Genomic DNA, 16,210 nt, shown 5'->3' with positions numbered 1-16,210 from the left:
AATATTAATAGATTCTCCCCTTTGCACTGTGTGATGGTTTTAACTCCTCTTCCAGAAGAGAAGAGAAAACAGAGACTTATTAAAGATAAAAAATATATGTAGTATAATATTAAAGTATGACCTATTGTGACAGTGATGAAGACAGACTATTTCCTCCACCCTGGAAAGCCGCTTCCTATAGATAGAAGTGTTTGAAGGTCTTACTCTGAAAACCAGAAGCATATCTTCTCCTTTTGAGGTTCTGACAGTCAAAGTGACAATTTCTCAGGCCTCTAGCTAGGATTATGGTTTCTTTCTGATGGACAGGAGCTCTTGGAGGTGAAAGCTTGCAGCCTGCCCAGCACATTGGTAAAGGAAAGGTTTTCACTCATAGTGGAATGAGTGTATGGGTGTAGGAGCCAGATGGGACTGAGGGAGGTTAAAAAAAAGAAGAAGAAAAAAAAAAGGTTAGTTCATAATCTAATTTTAGTTCCCTGACCCCAAAATTCTGTGAAATGGAATCAAAATATCTGTCTCACTGACTTTTTCTAAATATTAAATGAGATGAAGCAGTCAGGATTGCCGACACAGTAAATGGTCACTGTGTGTTAGTTTTCTTTCCCTTTCTCCTCTGGCAAAATTTCGGTCTCAGTCTTTTTCTCTTCCTCTTGTTCCTACACTGCCTCCTCTTTCTGCTTCTTATCTGGGCATTGAAGACCCTTCCCACTCACTGGAGTGAGGGAAGAAGCATTTACTAAATTAGTAGCGACAGTGGGGTCTGCAGTTGTGAGTGGTAGCAAGGGAAAGAGCAGAAGAGGAACATCTCCTGTAGCAAATAAGGGTTGGTCCTCAGATCAGGGAGCTAGAGATGAGTTGGAAATGTAGCTTTTTACAAAAGTATGTAACTATTGGTTAATCTCTGGATTAGGAACACCTAAAATTAACATCATCTGAAGAGAGGTGTAGGTACAGTTTCTTGGCATGTATAATCTAGTCTAGTGAATTATTCTACTTAGTTTAGACATTATTAAATGTTCATTATTAAAATTAGCTTTGTTCCACCAGCCAATTGAGACCTTCTATGATGCAGCACTTACTCAGAAGATTAGTATTTGATGTCCCATTATTAAATGAACATGCAAAGATGCCTCTTAAGGTAAGTACAGGAAGTGTTTGTAGTCATTTGATTACTGGGTCCTCTGGCTTTGTTTCCTGTTACAATATGTATATCTCTCAGATACATCATGTTTGATCTTTGATGCTGGAAAATTTCTTCCAGTTATTGAAATGGGCATGTAAGTTATAGCTATGTGTACCTCAACCTAAAATAAACAAGTAATAAAAGACCAGAGAAATCCTAAGATTGGTTTACTGTAAATCAGTGGAAATAGAAATCAATGGAAAGAAAATGGTCCACAAGAAAAAGATGAACCAAGATACTTTTAGGCTGGAAAACACAGTAATAGGCCTGGCCTAAAGTATTAGCAACCTCAAGGCATAAAAAATAGGTTTGAAAAACAACATTTTCTAAGTTGGTAATCAAATGACAGTTTCCAAATATCATTTCATAAGGATCAAATATGATCTTTATGTATACGCAGTTACATTTTGTCACAGAGTAAAGTCCCTGACATTTTTGCTTCCCAGCTTTACTATTCTGTTCGTGAATGATCAAGTCTCATTCTGTCTTATTGACTTGGGAATATTTTCCTGTCATGTAATTTTTTCCTGTCATGTAATATACCAATCCTGGCTCACGATTTTAAGGTATTAGGTGTGTACCAATGTGTCATCTAGTGACATGGTCTGTGCATGGAGGTCATTGTCCTGTAGTGGACTTTTTATAGGTGACCACTCTGCTCTGCCACCTGGTAAGCATCATTTCTTCCTCATGGCCACCCAGTAATTGTGCCTTGAAAAGAGGTTTAAGATAAAAATAAGCTGCTATTTTTTTTCAGCTGCTCTTACACTAAGCACACCTAGATACTTAACATAAACAATCTTTCTCTACAAAAAGTGATTTTGGTTTAATTAATCTAGAGAAATTGATGAATTATGTAAAGTAAGTTATATCCTTGCTGAAAATCCTGGTTTTTTTACAGTTATTATCATTTGCTTGTCATGCAAAATTTTCTTAATACAAATGAGCTGGAAAATACCTGAAAAAAGATACAGTATCACTTTATGTGGTAAAACTCTTTTGCATTATAGATATTTGCCTGTTACTCTAAGCAAATTAGATCTCAATATTTCATCATTTGAGATTCCTAAATTGTGTGTGTGTGTGTGTGTGAGAGTGTGTGATTCGTAAGTGTGAGGGAGACCAAACGAGAAGAAATATTTATACAGTAAGAGACCTAGTTAGCTTTAATAAGAGTAACACTCAATTTATTTTCCTCCTTAGCTATAGGAAAGAGGGTCCAAAAATTTACAGTTTATTCAAAAAATAATTTTATTTTAATTATTATTAATAATAATTTTATTAATTTGGCAAATAGTTGTGAATATTTTTCAGTTTATATACCCAGAATAAATGATCCAAAGAGCTACCGAATAATTGAAAAATTCCATCCATGTCTTTGAACTTCTAGTTTAGTCCCACAAAATATTTGTAGGTTAAAAACTTAAGAAGCAACATAGACCCTCAGTAAGAAAATAAATTACATCCAAAACCACCAAAGAACTACAGATAAAGAAATTATGGAAGTAGGGCAGTTTAGGGAGTTTGTTTAGAGATGTCTGTTCTGAAGCAAATCGTAAAGTGTAATGATTCAGGGTAGGTAGAGAAGAAGCACAAATACTCAGAGGTATTGTCCCTTGAGAATGCACATTTTAGGTGCTGTATCCTCTGGGTCAGTGTGACATCAATCCCTCTGTTACATGCATGGATTCCACAGGATAACAAGTCATAAAATTGTAAGTAAATGATAGCAACTAAAGTAGAACTCAGGGGTACACAGATAACCAAACAACCTCCTAAAGAATTCTGTTCAAGATAATTTGTGAAATTGGTCATTTGGTCTTCATCTTGTGCTCAGCATTCAATTTAAGGAGACATCCTATATAAGATCTTAGTATTCTCCAAAAGAATTCATATGGGGTTGAGCAGTTCCATATCAGTTGGCCTTATCACGTGGCATTGGCATTAGAATGCCATGTGGGAGGAAATGGAAAATCTATACCATGTGTCTTTAGCTCAGTGCTCTTAGAATTGTTTTCCCACCTAGCTGCTGACAAATCATTATGAAAGATGCTGGAAATACTACTGCCTGCCTGGAGGGTGGGGAAACTTCGGAGCTGCCTCAGAAGAAGAACTTCATTTATCAAGAAAGTTGTTCTGGGGCATTTTTGATGCCCTGTCTCAAAAGGTAATTGTGGTTTTATTCGTATGATAAAACAACTGAAAAGCCATGGGGTCTTGGTAAGATAGTATTCCTAGTGGAATAGTGGAATGCTGTCTTTGCTCATCGAGACTTGACATAGTTTTATTTTTTCTCTTCATTTATAACAAATGTTGAGAATGCAATTTATATTAACTTTTCGTAGTCATGATGGTAACATGTTCCTTGTGATCATAACATTTTCTGACTTTAAAATGGCTAAGCATTTTAGGAAATTATGCACATGGGTTGATCAGTTTCTGGTGCATTTGGACTTCTTTGGACTCAAACCCTCCCTAGTCAGTCACCTCCCCAATCTTAGAAAGCCTGAAGAAATCCTGTCAAATATAAAAATATAAAATATTAAAACTCATAAAATTATAATATTCCAGTGGCCTTACTGACTTTTCCCACTTTGCTGCTACGGAGATTTAAGTACTCAGTGCTTTATGTATGTGACATTCCCTTATAGTTGCCATATTTATAATGAATAGTTCATATACTTTCAGAAGACTGGAGTGTATTATGTTAGAGAAAATCAGAACAACATGCTTCGTATGCTTATGCTTAAATTATTCATCAAAATCAGTTTGAATTCCCAAAGGCGTTATCAGATGACTGGAATAGTATAACCAAGAGTTTACTGCATAATAAGGGAAGTTTATCTGTGATTACATTTGGTAGCTACAACTCAATGCTTTTTCTTGCTGAATTGCCTTGGGTAAACCCGGAGCCTTTTTGAAATAATATGTAGAAGGTATTTTGAGAAGAATTTACAGCTTTAATTTAAAATTGAACATTTAAAGTGAGATAACTTTTAAAATGGATAAACAACAATGTCCTACTGTATAGCCCAGGGAACTGTATTCAATCTCCTGGGATAAAGCAAAATGGAAAAGAATATTTTTTAAAAAAAGAACATCTAGATGTATATAACGGAGTCACTTTGCTGTACAGCAGAGATTAATACAACATTATAAATCAACTACACTTGAATTAAAAACTTTTTAATAATAAAGGAATTATTATTTTTGATTTTTAAAAAATCTACAAATACAAATTTAACTAATTATGTAATTAATATACAAATACCTCTCCCCAGAAATTTTGATTATGCATAGTATCTCCTGTAGAATTTCTTTCTCAGTACAGAATTTTATTTTTCATACCTTTGTAATGCAATACAGACCAGTTAAAATTCCTTACTCTCTGGAATGTTATACTTTGGGTATTTTTCATGTCTAGTCTTATAATGTGGTGCAGCAGTAGTCCTCATTGACTGAAATTATATTTATGTTGTACAGACAAGTTATACATGTAGAATATTTAGGTTCACTTCATTTCCCATTATTGGAGAATAAACGTTTAGAGAAGCAAAGATTTTATTCCTTTTATGCTGCAACTGCAGTACAAAGCTTCACTCATCTCATCTTATGGGATGTCAGGCTATAGTTTCCATTTTCTAGAGAAAGAATCCTTCGGGGAGTTGAGCCAGCCCAAGGTAATTCAGATTTTCTCTTACAGCATCGTGTCAGCTGCAGTGATCATGTTGACGGCCTTTGCTCAGTAGTAATGGAGTATTTATTTTTTGGTCCTCCATCTCTTCCCAGAAATATGAACAAGAACTTTTCAAACTGGCACTGCCTTGCCTGAGTGCAGTTGCGGGAGCTTTGCCTCCAGACTACATGGAGTCAAATTATGTCAGTATGATGGAAAAACAGTCATCAATGGATTCTGAAGGGAACTTTAACCCACAACCTGTTGATACCTCAAAGTATGGACTCTTTCTATTGCAGCAGATTTTTATTGTAAATGATGTGTGAAGTCTGAAATTGAATAAGGTACTAAAGTGAACTTTCTCTCATCCATGCCCCCCTTGAATTGGTATCCTTTTACTAGGGGTCCCTCTACTTGATGAAATGATAGTAGTAATAATAATGGTTCTACAAATATCAGAAGTAGATAAGATGTACCTTCTAAGAGATATACTCTTAATATCGTCAGGATTCTCTGTAAATAACCACATGGCAATACCTATAATAATGAGAATCAAGAAAGTATATCAGTTCTATTTTTTAGTTGAAATTCTACCCTAAATGTTTATTAATAATTGAAGCCAACTTCTGTGCAGAGTCTTTGATTCAGGGTGCTCCCAGCATGCAGTGCAAAGCTCTTTCTGTGAGCTACGGGGCATCACTTCATCATCACTACATCTCAGCCAGGCCTAGGGTTAGCAGCTTATGTTCAGCCTCAGAAAGCACAGCGTGAGAGTGAAGGGAATGTCAAATGAGAATATTTCTGGAAAATTTAGCATGGATTGAGAATGCGGTGTGACAACCTTAACCACAGATAATATATTACTTATCATTATGAAAGCTCTTCCATGTCCCTACTTGCGTAAATTGCTCTACAGATAGGATGTTTGGGTACGTCAGGTGTCTCAGCATTTTTGTTGTTGTTACTGTCTTTAAGTAGGACCATGGTTTTCCATTTGCAAGAAGGCTGCTCTCCATGCCACATTATCTTACCCATTCCGTGGTGACTCAGCAAGATCAGTATTAGCAAGGTAGTCACTTGGTAGTTACCATCCACAGCATCTGAATTTGCTTGGGAGTTCAACTTTCAGGTCTCTGGGTGGCCCCTCAGCTGTTTTAGCTTCCATAACCAGATCCCAATTTCAAGCCAGGTGGTATGCCATTAGTTTGATAATGCCTTAAATTTGCATGTTTGGTATTTGATAACAGTCCTGTGAGAAAAGACTCTACCCCCCCAGTATTTGGCTTATGTGATTGGTCCTTTGTATCTCTTCTAAAGTAAGTAAACCAAAATACCACATGTTCACATTCCTACTTGGGTAAGTTTGTGGTTTGTTAACATACAATGTAATCTAGGATTTTAAAATAACATTAGAACAATGTTATGGCTTTGATTAATTAAATCCAATTAATGAATAAGTGTTGGGCATGTATATTAATTTACCTCGGCTAGCCCCTTTGGGGACCTCTTAACAGACTAGGTTTGCATAGTGATATCAATAATTTCTACATCTTTGTGATTTTTTACCATACTGTTTTTTAAGTATGTGAATATCATAAAGTTCAATTACTAACTGATAACATTGCTAGAAAAGAACAGTAAACCATCTCATTATACTAGGTTTTACTTATAATTCTATTCTCAAAGTTAATTGCATTAGTAAGTTATTTTTTCCATTCATAGGTATATTTGATAGTCCCAAGTCTTACATTTACCATCAGACTTGGTTTTCAATTGCACGGACTCCATGTCTGTTCGAGGGATTAAATATTTATTTAAGCATGAAAGACATCAAGAAGAAATGTTATCAAAACCATAAAGCATGAATTGGTTAATTACTTTTCCCTATAGTTCATATTAGTAACACCTAGAATTTATATATAGACCATTAACATTTAAAATTATTAACATATCACTAGTTGTATGCAATTAACTTAAAATTAATTTTAGTACATTTGAAATGGAACAGGTCAGATTTCAGCAGTCTTTTACCCATTTATAGTTGTTGCCTAAGAGACTTAAGTCAAAAGGAGGAATAACTTCAAAGAACGTATGTGGGAGAAAAGTATGTCTTTAAGCTTGTTGAATTTAACTATATCTTCATTCAGGTTTAAAGAAAAAATCGGTGTTATCTGTTGTCCTCTTTTTTGAATACATTTTAATTATTTTTATTTATACTATGTATAATTTTTATTGTATATAACTTACATTAAGACATAAAGTGTGAGTCATTATAAGATGAGTGGGTAGAACCTTATCTGCTTGACTTTTCTTATATTGTTCCTACCATATGGAAAAGTAGTACCTTGTTAAACCAATTTTTTAACAGTTATGCATCGAATGGGGTATAAGCAGTCATAAGCTGTGAGTAAATTATTAATATGATTCCCTGTAAGTGCTGAAAATCAAACCTTTTTTCTTTATTTTTCTCATAGTATTACAATTCCTGAGAAGTTGGAATACTTCATTAACAAATATGCAGAACATTCCCATGACAAGTGGTCAATGGACAAGGTAAAAGTCAGAATATCACATTCTAATTCAGTACTGAACGTACCTAATGAATGATCATGGCTCAGATATTTCTGACCATGACAATTTTCTACTTTCAAGTGAGAGCTTTAGATTAGGAAAGAACATTTAATTATGATTTGCTGACATAATAGTTAGTCTAATAAAATACTTAGTTCTGCCACTGATGTACATATAATGCACATAAGAATATTTGTGTTCATAAAAAGCACAGTGTTAAAAATTCAAAAAATCTATTAAATCAAATATAGTTTCTAAACATACATTTTTGTGAGAGTAAAAAGTAGTAATAAGATGCAAAATATTATATGTAGGATGGATAAACAACAAAGTCCTATTGTATAGCACAGGGAACTATATTCAATATCCTGTGATAAACCATAATGGAAAAGAATGTGAAAAAGAATATATATATATGTATAACTGAATCACTCTGCTGTGCAGCAGAAATTAACACAACTGTACTTCAAAAAAAATCTTTTTTAAACTATCATTAGGGTCTTCAGTAAGAAATACTGGCTCTAGGTCCAGACATCTTTTAAGGGAACGTTAGCTTTATGTATAATTTTATATTAGATAAAATCTTGAAAATGATTCATCAGAATTTAGTGATTATTTACACCTTCTACTCTTCTGTTGTATTTCTTATCTCTAAGTAGATCTGCAGTTCACTTGCGAGGCAAGATGGCATGTTTTATTTGCATTGTCGAGAAAAGATAACTTGAATGGGATAACTAAAGCAGTTGCAATCCGTGATATAAGTCCTACATATATATTATGAGATTCTTCTGGAGGAAAAATGTGGTCACATTTAAGTTAAGCCTACTTAAACTTAGAGAAGATGGTTGAAATAGGGTTGTCAGAGAAATGAAGTTGAGATGAAGCAGGAATCTAAAATAAGCGTGTACTGATTTGGCGCAGTGAAAATCAAAGAGCGAAGGTTCCAAGGGTTGCTTGTGTTATGTGGCAAGTCAGTATCACCCTATTAAACTTTTTTTTCTTTTCTTAAAATTTATTTATTTTTATTTATTTATTTTTGGCTGTGTTGGGTCTTTGTTGCTGCACGCAGGCTTCTCATTGCGGTGGCTTCTCTTGTTGCGGAGCACAGGTTCTAGGCACACAGGCTTCAGTAGTTGTGGCTCGCGGGCTCTAGAGCGCAGGTTCAGTAGTTGTGGCGCACGGGCTTTGTTGCTCTGTAGCATGTGGGATCTTCCCGGACCAGGGCTCGAACCCGTGTCTCCTGCATTGGCAGGCGGGTTCTTCACCACTGCGCCACCAGGGAAGCCCCACCCTATTAAACTTGATGTTAAGTTTCAGTCTTTGCCTCAGCCAACCAGTCCCTCTTTCCAAGAAACCCCCTTTTTGTTTTGTTAAGCGTATGGCTCTTTCTTTGTTCAGTAACTTAATCGATTTACTAGGTAAGTCAGTAAGAGTGAAGTATCTGTCCTCTATAAAGACTGAGCTGGTGGGGTGGTGATGGAGAGGAGATTTACAGGAAGGCAGTCCTGAGCTATTTCAGCCTAGTTACCCGGATCCCATAGACATACATGAAATGATATAGGGAAACGGTGAATGCACCAAATTATATGGGCAAAATCACGTGGAACAAGTGTGTTGAGAGGTCATTGGACAAAGGGGTGGGCAAAACAAGTAGCATTATTCCGGGAGGCTTCCAAATAAGCCAGCTGCTCCAGTTTTCCTGTTTAAAATGAGTGTTTCCCACTTACTCGTCACACAGGTTGGGGTCCCAAGATGGGCCAAAATGAATATCATAGGGGTCGTGCAGCCTTTAGCCTTCTCCTAGGGGAGGGCTATTGACATAATCACAGACCTGTCTAAGGAAGACTGGATGCATTGAATCTCTGGATAAAAAGATTTGTTCCAAGTGGTTACTCAAAATAACATTGACTATGATGAAATTCTTTCTATTGACTTACGCGGGATAAAGTTCAAACCTTAATCCTTATCTTGGTTCATTTTAGATTTACTTTATCAAGTACACACTTAAACACATGTACACCTACACTCTAAAATTAAAGCATGTAAAACAATTTTGATTTTTTTTTAGTTGGCAAACGGATGGATTTATGGAGAAATATATTCAGACTCGTCTAAAGTTCAACCATTAATGAAGCCATATAAACTATTATCTGAAAAGGTGACGTGTTTATTTTTTAAGTTTATATGGTTTTAATTGGGGGGGAAGTTTTTTCTTTGTTATGTAAATTTCTTATTAACACGTCTATTTTACATATACTATTTTTACCTTTTCTCAAAGGTCCCATTTTTTATGTATTGTTTTTTTCTCTGTAGTACCATTTTCTGTCAGTATTTAATTGGTTATTCTCTTCTCTACTTAATACTTTTCTGTTTCTTTTTTATTTTTATTCCTCTCCTGTATTTTTAAGAACTTTACAAAATATTCTTTTCATTCTTAAGAGTTTTTTGATAAGGGATAATGAAGTAATATATTGTAATATGCTTATTATTTATGTTTTCATATATTTTACTTCTTTGAGTCCCCACTTTTCAAGCAGTATCTTGAAAAGTGAAGTGAAAAGGATTTTCTAGGTTGGTGCTTACAGAGGAAGTTACTTCTCTGCTTCAAGAGAAGCAGATAAACGGCTTCAAGCACGTGGCATATAATCTGGGACTTCTTCCTAACTGTGTTTCTCCTTCCTAGTTTCTGTCTGAAGTATCAGAATCTGGGAAACTAAAGGAAATTAGCCTCATGCTGTATAATAAGATAGGATCCCTCTTAGCAGCATTAGTCAAACGAGGTCTCAGCTCACACTCTGCTCTTCAGAATTTTTACTCTCCTTTTTTATTTTTAAATAAACAATGCTAATCAAAAAATTTTAGGTGAAGACAGAGTATTTCAGAACAAAGCATTAAATATTTAAAATTTTTGTTTAGGTTCATAATACCCCACCCTTTTCTGATTTTTTTCTAGGAGAAAGAAATTTATCGCTGGCCAATCAAAGAATCTTTAAAAACTATGCTGGCCTGGGGGTGGAGAATTGAAAGGACACGGGAGGGAGACAGCATGGCCCTTTATAACCGGACTCGTCGTATCTCCCAGACAAGCCAGGTAAGAATCACAGTGATGAATCCACTGTTTATGTTATTTTAAAATAATTTGAATATTTCATTTAATTATTGTGTTTTCCAAAACAACTAACTTGAAAATTCTGAAGACTAACATGAAGTTCAGAAGGGGGAAAACTCTGTTCCTTTTAATTTAAGTGAGTTTAGGTCTTGGTTAAAGTACTGGAGTTTATGTCCATGTTGTGCTTCTGACAGTATATAAAGGAGTACTCGATGATAAAGTCTTAAAGTTATGCTGATGAAGGATGTAAAATATGTTCCTTTATCCACGAAAAGGTTGTCTACAGAGCTTTTGTCTCCTTACCAGTAAGAACTGAAGGTTGGTTCTTAGGAGCTAGAGAGGCGGTCAGATAGTAGTGATCCAGATCTAAAACCCCCACGTATGCTCCATACAAGTGGGCTTGAGCACCTGTCCACGTGCGAAGGGAAGATATGAACCAGACAGGCAGCGCAGGAATCGAAGAGCACGCCGCTAGTGGATCAGGTCAAGGGTCAACTTAACAAGGCTTGGCTGTGGGGCTTCTGTGTTCAAGATGGCAGAATAAGGACAGCCTTGACCTTGAGAACCTAGGGTTCAAGGAGGGGACCAGATACCACCTGGCCCTTTCATTTCTCCTGGGAGCTAAACCTGTCGTCGTCCCTTTCCAGACTGCTTGGGCCACTGCCTTTGGTTTAACCAAACTATTGTGTTTATTATTGCCATTTATGCAGATGACATTTTGGAAAAAAAGAAAATGAAGGTACTCAAAGCGTGTGCTTCCCACGCTTCCTACTTGAAATATAGTACTGTTAAATACATTAAGTTCTGATCTGGGCGTGTTTTACATCATATTCTCTTAAGTACCCTGGAGATAGAAGCTGTAAAAGCATATTGTACAGTGTTACCATGTATGTGCACAGTTCTAACTAAATCACATTTTGTTTTAATCTGTTTGAACAAATATTGAGCACAAACTGAGGACTAGGTGATAGGAATACAAAGATAATAAGATCCAATTCTACTCCTGAAGACTCACAATTTGGTGTTAGAGACAGTCTTGTTAAACCTACCACAACAGTAAGATTTAGGCTAGTGGTACGTACGAGATGCTCAGAGTGCAGAGAATGGAATGATGTCTTTTTTTTTTCCTGTAAGTTGTATAGGAGATAAGGAAATTATTACATAATGGAAGTGGCTTTAAGCTCTGCCAGGAAAAATAAAATAGATTCTCCCACTGCCCTTCATAGCAAAAATTATGTCTAATCTAAAATTGTATATGTTGAATGAGAACATGCCCTTTGAAACAATAACGGTGCCGATTCTGTGGGCCAGCAATAAAGGGTAGAAATGGTAGGAGGCAGACAAGAAAAAAAGACCTGTCTATTAGCCAGAAAACCTGGGCCTATATAACATGCTGGAGCACAGCCCAGAGAGGGCAAGGGAAGGGCTGCAACAGAAAGGGGTACTCCGTTCTCTTGTTGCTGTCTTTGCCATACCTTTTCCTGCCACTGCTGTCAGAGCAAGTAGGGCAGACTGCTGAGTATGCCTCTGCCTGTCTTATCTATAGAATTTTTCAAAAATACCAGAAAAGGGAGAGAAGCAAAGGTTCATCCCACAGTTTTAGCCACGCTCACCAGAAGACTAAAATAACTTATAGATTTAATACTTTTGCGAGCATCTCTGAAAAAAAAAAAACCAGTAACCGATGATGAAACATAACAAACTCCAAAATGGTACTGGATCATGTCAGATATAAAATGTTAACGTGAAATTTAAGAAACTGATTCTAAAACATCGGAAGTGATTACAGACTCTGTAAATTAAAATGCACAAGCTATAACCAATCCATCTTCAGAAAAGGATTACCTTGTTTTAACCCCAGGAAAATCATAATTATGTTTTTCTGAATTTCAATAAACTTTTCTCAAGATGGCTAAAAAGTAATTGTGGAGGATGTGTATATCTCTGCTCTTCCTTACACCCTGCTTAGCTCCTCGTGCAGTTTTCAGTTCCCATTAAGCCCTCAATAGATACTATTAATTGATACCCATATAATCATCTCTTAAGTCTTAATGATTTTCAGAGTGACATGTGTGACATATGACATATATTGTTAAATCTCCTACGTCATTTCAAAATATTAGGAGGTGCTTATGCCAGATGTACAGATTAAGAGGGACAGCTCTGGAGGTAGACCACTGGGGCTTCAATCCTGGGACCACCACTTTCTAGATATAAACTGCTGGGCACGTTACTCAATCTGTTTACCTCAGTAAATGGTAACTCTTATTATTACCATTATTGTTTATATATTTTTAATGCCAGGGAACATTTCTTCAAAGGTAAATAAAAGAGGGTGTTTGAGTTTGTAGTACTTTGACCTTTCAGTAGTTTAAAAAAAAAGAAAGCATATTTCTGTATTTCTATCAGTATCAGAAACAGAGAGCAACAAATGCCACAAATATATTTTTAATCCTTACCATTATTTTCACACAAACATTCTTTAAGCATGATCCAAGATTATTTGAAATGTTAAAATAGCTTGCCATTTCTTAATTACTAACCTAACAGTATTATCATCTTTTTCAGTTATCATCTTGCCAAACTTCTTAATGTCTTTTCTTCTCTCCATTACTGATTCCCCATGTGACTATAAAGATGTTTCCTATTATATAATAGATACACTCTTGAATAAATTAAGGAACACTTTTGGTGGCATCACTTTATAGTAAGGACTGCAGTTGGGTGAATTGAGATCACTTGTTGACATGATTCTGGAGCTATTCTTAGCTTCCTTCCACTGGGGCTCAGCACTCCATCTGCGAGGCAGAAGTGGCCTGTGTTTAACTCAGCCGGATCTGGCCCAGCCTGTCTGGGTTGAAATCCTGGCCTCACCATGGAGTAGATAGCTTTTTTGTGAGCTCAGGCAAACTGCTTAACCTCTCTGTGCTGCAGTTTTCTCCTTTTTAAAATGAAACAGAAGAGAGCATCTAATTTAAAAGATTATTGTGAGAATTACATGTTGTGATGCTTATAAATCACTTAAAGGAGTGACAGGCGTATATTTCAATGTTAGACCTAATTATGATCATTATTATTTTTACGTGGATCAATAACATTGTTAATGTCTTTTGTTTACCATGAACACCACATGAATCATGATTTCAGGAAATTTGCCACTCAATTAGGGTTTTGTAATGTGCATATTAAGGTAATATATGGACAATGACAAAGCCAATAACTTGATAGGATATAGAATAGAGTGTATACTTATATGTAGAATCTGATATATGACACAAATAAACTTATCTACGAAACAGAAACAGATGCACAGACATAGAGAACAGACTTGTTGCCGTCGGGGAGGGATTGATTGGGAGTTTGGGATTAGCAGATGCAAACTGTTACATATAGGAGGGATCGGTGACAAGGTCCTACTGTAGAGCTCAGGGAACCATATTCAATATCCTGTGATAAACCATAATGGAGAAGAGTATGAAAAATAATATATATATATGTATATAACTGAATCACTTTGCTGTATAGCAGAAATTAACACAACATTGTAAATCAACTGTACTTCAATAAAATAAAAAAAAGAATAGGGTGTATAGATGCTGATATAATTATCAGTGAGGAGATGCTGAGTAGAGCAGTAAATTGGTGGATTTTGACTTCTTGGTCATCACTCAATTCAGCAGAAAAGGAGGACATTTCTGACAATTTCAGTCCTATTCCACAGGTTCTCAGTAATTCCTTATTTACCTCCCAATTTTAATTTCTTATATCTGGTTTTTATTACACATGTAAGGTATAAATTATTTAAACAAATTTAAAAAATAAGCTTATAACCTGAGAAGGAGAGGAAGATGGGAATGAAATTTGGCAAGTGTTACCTATCTTGAACTAAAACACAGGCTAGGGTAGAGGGATGATTCGTTCATTCTTTTAACAGTTATTTACTGAGCACCTGCTGTGTTCCATGTACTAGCCTAAGCTTTTCAAATAGGTCTATGAACAAAATAGACAAAAACCTCTGCTCTCATGGAGCTTACACGTTAACGGGGAAAGTAAATAATAGATGTAAGTAAACTACATACTACATCAAAATGTGATAAATATTATGGAAAGAGAAGACGTAGCATGGAAAGGCAGATTCCGAGTGCAGAGCATGGGAGTTGGTTAGCCTTTGGGGATGAGTTGCAGTATGATACAGGGTTATCAGAGCAGATTGCATGGAGAAGATAAATTGAAATGAAGGGAGGGAGTTGGACCTATTTGGGGGAAGGATGTTGCAAGTCGTGCACATGCTCTGAGATGAGAGTGTGGCCTGGCGTGTGTGAGGGAAAGCGAGGAATCCAGTGAGATTGGAGCTCATGAGTAGCAAGGAGATGGGAAGAAAGGTCTCAGGGGCCAAATCAGGCCAGAACATTGGGGGCCGTCTTAAGAAAGTTGACAAGTGCTTTGGAGTCAGACAGAATTACTTTAAAAACTTGATTCTGCTGTTTACGATTTACATGATATAATGACTTAAAAGTCACAAAATTCTGTCTCTTCTACTACAAAACATCTCTGGGATACATCCGCTTCCCTCCATGTCCACTGTCTTTGCTCTAATTCAGATATTTAATGTTTTGTTTTGTTTCATGCATCGCATTCAATATCCTCCTGTGGAGTTTGTCTTTCTGCCTTCAATCTCCCCCTAATCAGAGGGGGTTGCCATGGGTCTGTACTGGCCTACCAGGTGGGTAGCGTATGTGAGGTGAGGTTAGTGCTGGGGGCTGGGTGGCAAGGAGGGAATATGCTTTTGATTTTAGATGTCGTGTTAGGCAGAATTCTGGCTCCAAAGATGATCCCCAATCACTGTTGTCTGTAGAAAGGTTGATTTCCTGGGGCTTTGCCAATGCGATTACGTTTGCTCATGTGATCAAGGTTAATGACCTTGAGATGGGGGAGAGTCTACTGAATTACTGGTGGGTCCAGCGTAATCACAAGGATCCTTAAAAGTGGATACGCTTTCCTGGCTTTGGACAAAGGAGACGTGACTACAGAAGGAAGGTCAGAGAGATGTAGTATAGATGACTTGAAGATGGAGGAACGGGCCATGAGTCAAAAATGCGGGTGGCCTTTAGAAGCTGGGAAAGACAGGGAAAAGGTGCTTTGATAAAACCTGTAGAAAGGAACACAGCCCTGTGGACACCTTGAATTTAGCTAATTGAGACCTGTTTCAGATTTCTCATAACTTTGTGATGTTTTAAGGCACTACATTTCTGGCAGTCGCTTATCATGGCAGCAGTAGAAAATGAATACACATATAGAATCCCAAATGGAGATGGTAATGGATAGTTGAAAATGTAAGTCTAGAGCAGAGGAGCAATGCTAGGCTGGATCAACTCATTTTTGGTTTAATAAAACATGGTTGATAAATGAAATATTTAAAGTAGATGTGAATAGGGACACCTAAAGAAAGCATTTAGAATAAAGAAAGAAACAATTGAAGAGGGAACCCAGAAAGCCACAAATATTTCGAGGTCATTTATGGAAAAGGAGCCAGAGAAGGAGGCAAAGGGATCGGAGAGGGAAGTGGAGAGCCAGGTGGGTGGTTTCGTGAAACGAGGGGGCTGGTTGAGTGGTGGTTAGTCATGTCCAGCGTAGAAGGACCAGTTTGATGGTAGCTGCAAAGAGGACTTTGAAT

At 36.5% G+C, this 16,210-nt stretch overlaps 1 protein-coding gene across 1 annotated transcript in view; it reads left to right on the top strand.

The window, feature by feature from the left end:
* Positions 1-16,210, top strand: part of RYR2 (ryanodine receptor 2) — a 721,218-nt gene that overhangs the window by 527,526 nt on the left and 177,482 nt on the right. The window contains exons 51-56 of the mRNA XM_060286446.1: positions 1,045-1,135; positions 3,207-3,347; positions 4,970-5,133; positions 7,331-7,409; positions 9,496-9,585; positions 10,381-10,518. Of these exons, the coding sequence (XP_060142429.1) occupies positions 1,045-1,135; positions 3,207-3,347; positions 4,970-5,133; positions 7,331-7,409; positions 9,496-9,585; positions 10,381-10,518 (703 nt within the window). The remainder of the gene's footprint in view (positions 1-1,044; positions 1,136-3,206; positions 3,348-4,969; positions 5,134-7,330; positions 7,410-9,495; positions 9,586-10,380; positions 10,519-16,210) is intronic.

The sequence above is a fragment of the Globicephala melas genome, chromosome 16, assembly GCF_963455315.2.
Source record: "Globicephala melas chromosome 16, mGloMel1.2, whole genome shotgun sequence".
In the NCBI taxonomy this organism is placed as follows: domain Eukaryota; kingdom Metazoa; phylum Chordata; class Mammalia; order Artiodactyla; family Delphinidae; genus Globicephala; species Globicephala melas.
The sequence above is the reverse complement of the archived record's forward strand: the minus strand, read 5'-3'. Positions and strand labels throughout refer to the sequence as shown.